This window comes from Neopelma chrysocephalum, unplaced genomic scaffold (genome assembly GCF_003984885.1).
Source record: "Neopelma chrysocephalum unplaced genomic scaffold, ASM398488v2 Primary Assembly neopelma1_97033, whole genome shotgun sequence".
NCBI classification, from domain to species: Eukaryota; Metazoa; Chordata; class Aves; order Passeriformes; family Pipridae; genus Neopelma; species Neopelma chrysocephalum.
The window spans coordinates 1780424-1793446 of NW_020925675.1; the positions used below are offsets into that span (position 1 = coordinate 1780424).

Below are 13023 nucleotides of genomic sequence, written 5' to 3' on the forward strand. Positions count from 1 at the left end.
AAGTTCGAGGCAGCTTGGTCACCATCTGGTGCCAAATAGGTGCACGTGTGTGTTTTTAAGTCAGGGACAGGGCCAAGAGGAGAGGCTCGCACAGGCAGCCCGCAGGTGAGACGAGCATCTCCCAGCGCAGGCCAAAGCGAGTGGGGAGGCAACCCCAGGGGAGTGGAGGTGTCCATCTTGTGCCAGCCCCGCTCAGGTGCTGCGAAGGGCGGAGGATGAACCGCGACAGCGCTTCTGCCCCCGCCTCCTCTGTGAGCCAGGCCTGTCGTGATGCCGCGGCGAGCTGCACAGGCGCTGCAGCTACCGGTGCTTATTGTACCCGGCCGGCGGCTTTTTTCTCTCTCCGCCCTTCCCCCCCATTTCCGCTTACCCGCCCTCCCGAAGCTGCCACGGTCGGTGCTGCCCTCGCCACCGTTGCTACTGTGCGCATCCTCACTGCCCCCTGTGCGCCGGCCGGCAGTGCCTCCGATATCCCTGGCTGCCCCATGAAGCGATGGCAACGGCCAACTTCAGCAAGGTTCAGCTAGGGATCTACGTGGAGATCAAGCGCAGCGATGGTCAGTGGGGCAGGGGCGGCGGGAGGGGCTGTTTCGGCGAAGTGGCCGAGTGCCGCCGCCGCCGCCCCGGTGCGTGGTGCAGGGGGGGCGGGGAGGAGGCTGCTCGGGGCTCATTGTGTGCGCGGGGCTGGGGAGTGACCGGGCCTGGCGCGCGCTGCGGTTTTCGGGGAGCGCTCGCGCTTGGCGGTGGCGGCGGCTACCGCTTCTACTGGGGGCAGGGAGGCTGCAGCGGGGCGAGGAGGCGACGAGGAGGTGCGGCGGCGGGGTAGGGGGGCTGAACTGGGGGGGAGAAGGGCGACGTGGGTGCGAGAGGGATGAAGCAGGGATGTAATGGGCTCATGGGGGAGGGGAAAACGGGACAAGTGTGGAGTGAGCAATGAGACGTGTGGGGTGGCTGTGGATGGGGTTGAGGTGATTTGTGGGAAAGAGGGGTGTGGGTGGGGAGGAAAGCCTGGGAAGGTGGGAGGGGATGAGGTGATGGAAGGAGGAAAGGCCTTCAATGCAAAGTAATAACTTTTTGTTTACTCTGGCATATGAGCCGTGTTCTGAAAAAATGACACAACAGTATGCTCTGATAGAAATGCCTTTAGACACTTTCATCGTTTGACAAAAAAAGCTTGATATTATTATTCCAGTTGTTCCTTATGATTAAAATATACGAAGAGTATTTGCGATTTATGCCCATGAGTTGTTATTTCGCTGTTGGGGATCCATTGTTTCTCATCTTGCTCAGTATCTATGAGAGGATGTATGGTGCTGACTAGGAATACATGTGAATAAAGGAAGTGTGTGTGTTAGGTTTAGGGTACTAATTTGTCATATTTGTCTGGAAAGAGAACTGAAATGGGAAGTTCACTGACTGAATCAATGGCAAGTCGCTCATGACTTCAGCTCTTCAATTTGAGTGGGAATATGTAATCTGTTCTCAGCCTCTGTGAGATCTATGATACCTACTAAACAGGGGTGGGGATCTGCTGGGATTTTCTGGAAAGTTGGTTGTTTTCCCCCACCAGATTCAGGAGTTTGCAGATGTTTTTAAGGGAAGAAAGACCTGGAGATCAAAGGCAGTGAAGTTAGCATGGTTTTGTCATGAGGCAGGAAACAATAATCCAACAAGCTTGTCTACTCATGTCCCATACCGCAGTTCAACCCTACAATAAAATAATGGTCAGTGTTAGCTGGACACTATATTAAACCTAAGCCCTCAATTTGTGCTTAATGGCTTGTGTGTCGTGTGAAGAATCTGATTGATCTGGCAGTTATTTACATAACTCTGTTTAAGGTTTCAGAAAACTTCACTTAGCAACTTGTAAAACTGTTTTTTCTGAGGCTTGTGTGAACTTCTAATAAACGTTGCTGTTTGTTTTGTATGCCTTTGGAAAATAAGGCAAGAGAATGTTTGGCTTCTTCCCCCCCTTCCCCTGGGTTCTGCTCACTGTAATGTCAGAAGTGAGGACAGTAACCCTTGAACATAATAATCTTTATTTTCATTACTGTTAATGGTTTACATATTTCGCAGTATCACATATGTGATGCAGCACATTAAATATATTACACATCAGTAATATAGTAGGGGGATGCCTTCACAGCAGTTGCTCAAACTATAGGATTTGGAGCATTTGTGTTAATTTGGTCCTTGTGAGCAACCAGACTGCAGTGTCATACCAGTTAGTGGGTCCTGGTTATTGTGAGGTTTGCTTGTTTTTCATTGGGACTGGAGGAGGAGGTGCCCCATTATGACTCAGGCTACTGTTCTGTTCTGTCATTCTCTTTCCAGTAAACTGTAGGAGGAACTGTCCTAGGTATGTGGAAGGGAGCATTTTAAGAAAGATATCAAAGGACAGCCAGCACTAGATTGCATTTAGATTGCATTGCCTTTCAGAAGGTAGGTTTCCAATCTGAACTGTGGTTGCACAGGCAATTGAGATGAATCTAGCTGCTTCTAACAGGGCGAGGCTCTTGTTGCCTGTCAGCTGTGTTGTTCCTATAAACTCTTCCATCCAGTGTGGCCAATTGTCATGGTTTAACCCCAGCCAGCAGCCAAGCCCCACACAGTCACTCGCTCACTCCCCCACCAGCGGGATCAGGGAGAGAATCGGAAGCGTGAAAGCTAGAAAAGTCATGGGTTGAGATAAAGACAGTTTAATAGGGAAAGCAAAAGCCGTGCATGCAAGCAAAGCAAACCAAGGAATTAATTCACTGCTTCCCATGGACAGGCAGGTGTTCAGCCATCTCCAGGAAAGCAGGAATGCATCCTGTGTAACCTTACTTGGGAAGACAAATGCCATAACTTCAAATGTCCCCCCCTCCTCCTACTTCCCCTCACTTTATATGCTGAGCATGATGTCATATAGTCTGGAATATCCCTTTGGTCAGTTGAGGTCAGCTGTCCCAGCTGTGTCTCCTCCCAACTTCTTGTGCACCCCCAGTCTCCTTGCCAGCGTGGCAGTATGAAAAGCAGAAAAGGCCTTGGCTCTGTGTAAGCCCTGCTCCGCAATAACAAAAACATCTCTATATTATCAGCCCTGTGTTCAGCACAAATCCAAAACACAGCCCCATAGCAGCCACTGTGAAGAAAATTAACTCTACCCTAGCCAAAACCAACACAGCAATGATTTTTTTTTCTCTGTTGATTTAATACATTAATTGATTATTTGATTCACTAAACACAGTAGAAAACTTTTGGATGTGCTAGTTTTCTGCAGGATTAGTGAGTTCAAATGACTCGGAGGGATCTGTGACCTCAACATTATCGGTGTATAGGAAATGCATGGACAGGGTGAAGTGAAGGTGAGAAGTTTGATCTGGTTCAGTAACAGTGAGCTACCTGAATCTGCTCTACCCAGAACTATATATCCTAGGTAGAATCAGGGCTGTGTATCATACCAGCTACCCTAGGCTGAAAACATGATTAAAACCATTTAAAAAACTTTTGGAGAAAATGGTGTGTTGGTCTGGGCTTTTTTTCACATTGCCTTGTCTGTAGTAAGTCCTTTTTTAAAATTAAAATTGTTTTCAAATGTAAGTATAATGAGTCTTTTAAATTTCCTTATTTACCTGTTTATTTGCTGAATCCAGAGAAAAGTTTTAGTTTGTTAATTGGGTCATTTGAAAAAGTATGCAGTTTTTCCCATCTCTCTACCAGTTATGCTAAACACTTTTCTGAATACAGAGCTTGATTAATTCTGGATAACTTTATTATTCTTTAAATAAAAAGAAAGACTAACAGAATAACGTTTATTTTGGTGAAACATCACTGTTAAAAGTCATACTTGTTCATTACAACAAAATTGCAAAGACGTAGAACACAGTAAATGTGAGAATGCAACCAGAACATTCTGGAAAGAAGTTACGTATTCTTTAATTTTGACAAGTTCTAATTAGGTTTAAGTGTTTCATGAGGGATTTCTTATAGGACTGAATAGAAAATAGATGTTGCATATTATTAGAACTTGTGGCCAAAAACACATGAAAACCAATGTTTGGATAAACCCCAACATTTTCAAGGACTGATGCTGCAGAGCTGCTTGCTGTATGTCTGTTTTTTCTCAGTGGTTAAACATTGGTATAAATGTTGTCTGGAGTTGCAGATAATATTTTCAGTTATAACTGGAATAACTAGTTAGGTTCATGTAGTGTTAGAGCATATTAAGTCAGCTAGTTTGGCTTTTTATAATGATTCTTGGAATTTACTACCTATTTCAGTATAATTTATGTATGTTGCTTGAAATATGCCTTCGTAATCTATCTTGGAAATGAAAAAGAACTCATTCATTTTAGGTTGTGAATTGCTAAGAATGGGCTGCATTTCCAGTCTTCTTGAAAATTGTGCCGTATCACATGGAAGCTTAGGGAAGTAGAGGTGTTGCCAGAAGGTACCTGCAAGACCTGCCGTAATGGTGTTTCCTCCTGTCCAGAAGATGATCCTTGTTGAGATCTAAATATGGGCATTTGTCTGTTGATGAATTCCCTTCACTCAAATAACAATAGTCCCTTGCTTTATGTGTGATCTTACACCTGTATCTCCACTTCTTGTGTATTATTCAGTTAATGATGACAAAGACCTATATAACTACTTGGAGAAAGAATATCTCACATTTTTCCCCCCATAAATTCAGTCTTTTGCTGAAATAGGATACATCTCTTATGCACTGCAGCCCTTTAGTAGGCTGATTAGTTGATTAGTGTTTTTCCTTTACTTTTTTAGTCCAGTTCTGTTCCATCCATTTCCTCCTCAGGCTGTTCCTGTTTTCCCTGTCTTTGCGGATCTGAAATACTACCTAGAAGGATGGAGAAATTAATTATATATTTTCTCATTTGGAAAGCAGGGGGAAAACACAGTTCTGGTCTCACTGTCAGAAATAATGTAACAGGCATGAGGAGAAGGGATGTTCTTGTAATTGGAAGAGTGACTGAAGATTGACAGAACTGCCAGGAAGGGAAGAATGGTGAATTTTTAGGGATTAACCATCAAACAGTGTAAAAAAGAAAGATCATGAACTTGTGCCCGTTTTTTTCATAATACAAGAACAGGAGAGCCATCAGCATTTGAGAGAGAAAATTTAAAACTGATAAAGGAAATCAAACTAGGTACAGTTATCACATGGAGCTTGTTATCAGAGGAGATGGAGGCTAGAAGCATAGCAGAATTTTAAGGAGGATGTTGATGTGGATGGTAGGAATATCCAATTTTACACTAAAAATTAAAGAAATACACCAGCAACTGTAAAAGGTGGTTTCTGTTTTACCTGAGTCTGTAGTTTAAATAACCTCTAACTGATGGGAGGTAGAGAAAAATCTTGCCTGTGGCTGTGTTATTTTGTAATTGTCTACTTAAAAATTTTCTTCACTTGTCTCTGAAGCAGCTGGAACTGGTCACGGTCAAAGATGATCCATCCAGTCTAAAAACCTACTGGCACTTCCTCTCTCCTTAGACTTGCCAAAACATCATTGTAACTGTTTCACCTTCAAACATGAACAAGACTAAATTTTTGTAATGTAAGGTCTGTAATATTTTTCTTTACAGCCCAACTTCCATGAAATTGATGTTTCTCAGAGTTGAGAGGTCTGTACCATCCTCTTTTTTCTGGGTAATCCTGTATGATGATCTTTATGTACAACTCCCAATAGCAATAATGATTTTATAGCAAGATAGAAGGTATAATGATGTTATAAAAATTCTGTTCAGGTTTGGGTAGTCACCCTATTTTACAAGCTCTTGAGGGTAGATTTAAATGGTAATGTGCTTTTACTCTTCCCTTTTGTGACATACATCTATTCCTTCCTTTGTAACAAACGTGGGTAGAGCCCTTCCCAAATCTTCGTTCGCGAAGCCTAGCCATGATGATGATGATGATGATATTCCTTCCTTGTTATTATGACTTTTTTTTGTTACCATATTTAAATAATCTGACTCAATTACCTAATCCCTATGTAAGCCATATGGACACAATGTATCTTTGTCCTTCCATAGTGGCCAGATCATATTCAGGGTTTGAAATTTACTATTGCTGGTTGATCTAATGGGTCCAACATTTAGGCTTACTTATCCAGTTTAGGTTCTCATATTGTTACATCCAGAGTTTCTGGGGATTGCTGCAGGAGGATGTGTTAAATTTTCTGTCCTTTTTCAAATAACCTTTTAAGTGTTCGGCTTTTGTTATGCAGTAAGTGTATTTTGACTGTAACTCCCAGATTCTCAGATATTTATGTAGGCCTTCTGTATTTTGTATAAATAGCTTTGGAATGACAAGAGTTGAAGTCCTGTGAATCTGAAAAATCGGTCCGAGAAACTGCTCAGAGACTTTTTTATCTTTAAGCAGCAAGGTATTTGTTTATTCAACGTTGGGAGCAAGCCAGCTTGCGCTGGACAAACTTGCTTGACTTGCAAGTGCAAAACTAAGCCATTTTATACACTTTAGATACATGGTTACATCATTTATTATACATATTAATAAGTAGGCCGGTCTCTGGGCGGAGTCTTTCCAGACATGCGCAGTCTTCTACTGTGGGGGTCTTCTCCTCAAGCCTTCATCCCTCTGGTGGTTGCCATGGACGTCTTCCTCAATTTGACCTCTTCAATTAGGTGACCTGAATTCTTCAAGCTTGCAAAATCCTGACTCTGGGCCTTTTAGATCTTATTCAAATGTCCAGTTTACCTAATTTATTACTGTGTGTGTACTACTCCTATTCTTTCTATAATAAGGCCTTGGTCCAGTGAGCAGAACAGAACATGATATTAACCAGTGCTCCTAAAATGTTCTTCTAGCAAAACAGGTATTGAGGTTTCTTAGCAGGCCAAGATATCTCAGTTAACTCTTCTAGGCCTGGCTCCTGTTTCAATCCCCCCTTTTACTTATAACTTATGAATTCTTTCGTCAAGTTCTAATGGGTTTTGATAGGTATGCATCACTGCCCACATTATCTGCATCCTTTTGACCATGGTACTCAATTTGCACCATAGCCAGGCATTTAAGAGGGATAGCAGAATCATAGTGGCTACTAAAACCAATATTGGATGTATTAAATAGTAAAACACTTGTGATGCTGTAGGGGAGTACCCTGTAAAAATGTCCTATCAATGATGTTCTCCTACTTGCTCTACTTTTGTGTTTTATTCACCTCTTGCACCATCTTTTCTATATCTGGGTGTTCAAGCATCTTTTGGAAAGATTTATGTCTATCCCTATTTGTAATTTATGTACATCATGATACAACAAATAATCATTTTCAATTAATTGCTCATTAGTTATTGAAATTGTATAGTTAAAATCACAGCCTATTATTTTAGTAAAACAAAAATTAATACCACTCACTATTTCATGACAAGTATCTATGGTAAAATTAACAGAATAGATTCTAACACATGCACATCCATTTCCTACGTAATAGACTTGTGATTGGGTTTTAGCATGGGGAAGCATTTCAAAGGTACACACACTGTCTTCAGTATCTAAGCATAAATCTTCATTTTCTACTACAGCATTTTCACAGCTATATCCTAATTGTCCTTTAGGAATACATGCCTCAGTACTGACTGACTGCCCCTTTTTCTTGGTGTGATAGTAACTTGCCCAAACATTATGGCCTATGGGTCTGATAATTATGTTTTGGTGTATGGCTCCTAATGTCAAGATAGGAAAGATGGTCTTTGGCTGCACTGATAGTGAGTGATCGCAAGTGCAAACCTTTTATTGGTGCTGCCAGCATAGTCGGCAATCTTGGTCAACAATTCGACTGCCAATGATTGTGTTTCTGCCAAAGTGAGCAAAGATGATCTTAAAGGGACTTTAAGCTTTCTCAGATCAGAAGTGACGGCACTTAGTTTATTTACTAACACTTCTTGGTCTATGGTGTTTAGGTCACCTAATCCTGTGCCAAACCATGCATTCCAGCCCTCAAGACTTTGCTGTATATAGGGCTGACAGTCTTTTTGTATGTGTGGAACAATAGCTTCTGCTCATTTGATTGTCTAATTACGTAAGGTCCAGCAAAAGTTAAATTGTGGACGCTCTCACAGGTTAACGAAGGCTTAGTCAATGGGGTGGTAGGAGATTTGGTAGTTGGAATATATTTCCTTCCCTGAATGTCCACTGACACATCACAGAAACTGATTTATCTAGAGTGAAGGTGTGCCAACATTGATCAGCCACTAATTATGTTTCACAGTAATGTCAATTTTGGGTGACCATCTAACCTATGCCTATTAAAACACTTGCATCGTATGGGGTATCAGGATTTTACCAATTATTCAGTACCCTCGTTCCTTGGAGGACTATAACAGATGCATTGTATTGGTTCATTTGGGCTGGCTGAGGTGGAAGATCTGGTTGTAAATAAAATAATAGATCAGAGACTCCATTATAGGCCTGAGACCATAATGAGTTCTGGGCAAGGGCTTGATCTAACACCAGTGTACTTATCAGTCCAAAGGTCAGCATTGAGAAGGCTTGAGAGTAGATAATTCCTTTCCTGAGGTCTGTAAAACATAATTGTCCAATCCCAAGCAGTAACAAAGTGAGTTCAAGTAACAATAAATCTTTGACTTGGGTTGCATTTTTATCTGTGGGTGGTCATGCTTTTCACATAGAGGAACGTTAATTGCTTTCAAGTCATCAGTAATACCACTGAAGGTTTGTCAAGTTCAAGTTTGAGTTTCTCATGGCTCCCATCAGGCACTGAAAGCTCTGTGTAATCCTAGGTATCAGAAGTGTGAGTATTTTCAGTCTCTTCTGTTAGTTACAGGATAGTATGTTAAGATGAACACACTGAATGTGTATGTGAGTGGAGGGAGGTAAAGCACCTGCTTTGTTTAAAGGTTTCTCTTTAGAAGCAAGGTACATAGAATACTTGTTCCCTTGCAGAGTTTGGATCTAGAATTTTTGTTGCCCAGTGTTGCACATCTTGCAATCATTAAAATGTGTTACTTTCCCCTTGTGGTTGAACTGCATAAGGAGTTTGAGGTGTATTCCCAACTGATCTATAAAAGTGTTTGCTAGAGATGCAGGCATGCATAATGATGTGGTGACGAAGATCTCTGACTCTAGGACAAGGGCAGTGAAAATGAATTAAGCTTGAAAAGCACATTTACACTTAGATTTTGGAAACTGCATGCACCATTTAAGAAGGATGTCAAGGTCCTCGAATGCATCCAGAGGAGGGCAACAAAGCTGGTGAAAGGGCTGGAGGGCATGTCCTGTGAGGAGCAGCTGAGGACTCTGGGTTTGTCTAGTTTGGAGAAGAGGAGGCTGAGGGGCGACCTCATGGCTCTCCACAGCTTTTGGAGGAGGAGAAGTGGAGAGAGAGGTGCTGAGCTCTTCTCCCTGGGATCCAGTGACAGGATGCATGGGAATGCTTCAAAGCTGCATCAGGGGGAGTTCAGACTGAACCTGAGGAAGTATTTATTTACTGAAAGTGTGGTCAAACACTGGAACGGGCTTCCTAGAGAGATGGTCGATGCCCCAAGCCTGTCAGTGTTTAAGAGGCATTTGGACAATGCCCTTAATAACATGCTTTAACTTTTGGTTGGCCCTGAAGTGGTTAGGCAGTTGGACTAGATGTTCGTTGTAGGGCCCTTCCAATTGAAATAGTCTACTTTATTCTAATCCTCCAGGTTTCTGATTGAATTTTGGGTTATGTTTGCATGTTCTTCTATACTACATTTATTAATTGAACTTCCCAGGTCATCTTGACATTTTAATAGGATAGGAATTCAGGTGGTGATGAATGAGGTAAATATAAATCACAACCTGATGATTTTTAAGTTACAATAAGCTTTCATCAAACTGTAGAGAAGAACTCTGGTGGTAATTGATGGCTCTATTGGTCACAGTGACCAGGAAGTAATTGAGCTTAAAATCATTGACCATGGGAGATAAACTGCCAGCGAAACTTTGTCCCTGGATATGGGGAGAACAGACTTCAGGTTGCTGAAGAAGCTAGTTGACTCAGCGAATGAGGGAAAGGCCGGGGATGTTGTCTACCTGGACTTCAGTAAAGGCTTTGACACTGTTTCCCACAGCATTCTCCTAGAGAAACTGGCTGCTCATGGCTTGGACAGGTGTGCTCTTCACTGGGTAAAAAACTGGCTGGATGGCTGGGCCCAGAGAGTGGTGGTGAATGGAGTTAAATCCAGCTGGCAGCTGATCACTGTGGTGTTCCCCAGAGCTCAGTTTTGGGGCCAGTCCTGTTTAATATTTTTATCAATTATCTGGATGAGGGGATCGAGTGCACCCTCAGCAAGTTTGTGAATGACACCAAGTTGGGTGGGAGTGTTATCTGCTAAAGGGTAGAAGGCTCTGCAGAGGGAACTGGACAGGCTGGATTGATGGGCCGAGGACAATGTTATGAGGTTCAACAAGGCCAAGTGCTGGGTCCTGCACTTGGGTCACAACAACCCCCTGCAGCACTACAGGCTGGGGGATGAGTGGCTGGAAAGTGACCTGTCAGAAAAGGACCTGGAGGTGCTGGTTAACAGTGACTGAACATGAACCAGCAGCGTGCCCAGTGGCCAAGAAGGCCAATGGCATCCTGGCTCATATCGGCAATAGTGTGGCCAGCAGGACGAGGAAAGTGATTGTCCCCCTGTACTCAGTACTGGTGAGGCTGCACCTCAAATCCTGTGTTCAGTTTTGGGCCCCTCACTCCAAGAAAGGCATTGAGGTGCTGGAGCATGTCCAGAGAAGGGCAATAAAGCCCTCAGGCACACCTCCCAGATTTGAGTCAGTGGTCCCAAAAAGACCACCCCTTCCTCCCATCTTCGTCTTCGCCATGACTCTGTTCTGCTTGAAGCAATTTCAAGGTTTCTGGGTCCTTTTTGGGTAGTTTTGACTAGACCATATCAAACAATGTGGCTGTTATGTTATTTCTAGGTACATTCTCTATAGGTAAGATATTCTCTGTCTTGCTAAAAAATCTCTATCTATTAAAATCCTTGACAAGAAACATTAAACAATATTTCAAAATTTGGTACAAGGGTGATTAGCTGAGTCCTATTCTAACATAAGTTATAAAGTGTTAAGAAGTTATAAGTGTTAAGAAGCTGTGCTAAAATCTATAAAACGTGCATTTAAGGCATCACTGTAATAGACTTAGTAGCACCCCATCGAACATGCTTAAGATTCCTGCTTTACTGAAGGAAAGATGAAAGCAAAGTAGTAAATTACACCTGAGCGAATGTTGTGGTTTGACCCCAGCTGGCAACTAAGTACCATGCAGCAGCTCACTCACTCTCCCCCGCCAGGGAGGAAAATCAGAAAAAAAGTAAAACTCACAGGGTTGAGATAAGAACAATTTAATAATTGAAACAAAGTAAAATATAATAATAATGCTAGCAGTACTAATTATAATAATAATTGTAATGTAAATGAGAGAGAAAGAGGAATAATCATAGAATCACAGAATGGTTTGGGTTGGAAGGGACTGTAAAGACCATCTAGTTCCAATCCCTCTGCCATAGGCAGGGATGCCACCCATTAGGTTGGGTGGCTCAGAGCCCCATCCAACCTGGCCTCGAACACTTCCAGGGATGAGGCATCCAAAGCTTCTCAAGGCAACCTGTGCCAGTGCCTCACTACCCTGTGAGTAAAGAACTTTTTCCTAACACCTAATATAAATCTCTCCTCTTTTAGTTTAAAACTGTTCCCCCTTGACCTATTACTCTCTGCGCATGTAAAAAGTTGCTCTCCCTCTTTTTTATAAGACCCCTTTAAGTACTGGAAGGCTGCAATGAAGTCTCTCTGGAGCCTTTTCTTCTCCAGGTTGAACAACCCCAACTCTCTTAGCTTGTCTCCATAGCAGAGGTGCTCCAGCCCTCTTTATGTCCTTCCTCTGGACCTGCTCTAACAGGTCCACATCTTTCCTGTGCTGAGGAACCCAGAGCTGAATGCAGTACTCCAGGTGGGGTCTCAGACGAGCAGAGTAGAGAGGGAGAATCACCTCCCTCGACCTGCTGGCTGCCCCTCTGTGAAGTAAGATAACATGCAGGTACCCTTGAAATGCCAGGCAGTGGAAGGATTGCAGGAAAATTTACTTCCAAAGTCGGGAACGCTAGACTTACAAGCAAAGTCCTAACAGTGTTTCAAACACACTGGACCTGAGAAAGGCACGGTCCCTGTTCTTCTTGGGGCTTTATCATCACTGGCCCCCCCCGGCTCTCCCTGCCGGCTGCCTGTAACATGTCTGTGAGTGTTATCTCTCTCCTCACATACCAGAGAGAGCCTGAGAGCCTCTCTGGAATGCAGGGGGAGAAAACATCAAAACTGCCTTTGAGAAAGATGTTTCTTTTAGGCAGGAAAGCTTTCTGTCCTGGTTAGAACGGCTGGGACCAATTCATCACTGGATGGGTGTAACCCAAAACTGTGTATTCTATAACCTCCATGCCATTTCCCAAAAACTGTTGTCAGTAGAGGCCTGCAAGGTGGGAAGATGTTCCTGTACCCTTCTATGGAATTCCCCACTCTGATACCCTTTTATGGAATTCCCTGCTCTGATACCCTTTTATGGAGGAGGGACTGAGCATCCGCATGCCCTTTTATGGAATTCCCTACTCTGAGGGAGGGACTGAGCACTCCCGCCTGAACTGGAGAGTATATAACTGGGAGTTTCAGAACCTTACCACCTCTCGTGGGATCCAGAGGAAGATTGCAGACCACTGCCTTCAACTAGACTGCAGACCACTGCCTTCAACCAGACTGGGACCACCACCCTCGACTGGACTGCAATCACCACTTCTGACCAGACTGCAGCAGCTCTCCCACCAGCAGGTTTATCCCCTCTCCCTTTGCTTTGGACTCGGGGGTGGGCCAAGGTACACCACTTTTGTTCATACCCCAGGGTGCTGGGTTATACATTTGGGTTTTGTGGGTTAAAACCAATTGTCTGTCTGTATAATTGTACTTATTACATTATTTTAATAAATTGTTATTCTGACTTATAAATCTCTCTTTTGAATTGAGTTCATTTTCCC

At 43.1% G+C, this 13023-nt stretch overlaps 1 protein-coding gene across 3 annotated transcripts in view; it reads left to right on the top strand.

Annotated features, from left to right (window-relative positions):
• The first annotated feature begins 443 nt into the window (after positions 1–443).
• Positions 444–13023, top strand: part of LOC113961071 (kinesin-like protein KIF2A) — a 103363-nt gene continuing 90783 nt past the window's right edge. For 2 of the 3 annotated variants that reach the window (XM_027671088.1, XM_027671090.1), the window contains exon 1: positions 494–557. In XM_027671088.1, coding sequence (XP_027526889.1) covers positions 494–557 — 64 coding nt within the window. Of the gene's footprint in view, positions 558–13023 lie in introns of all 3 variants that reach the window. The other variant, XM_027671089.1, reaches the window with a different exon arrangement.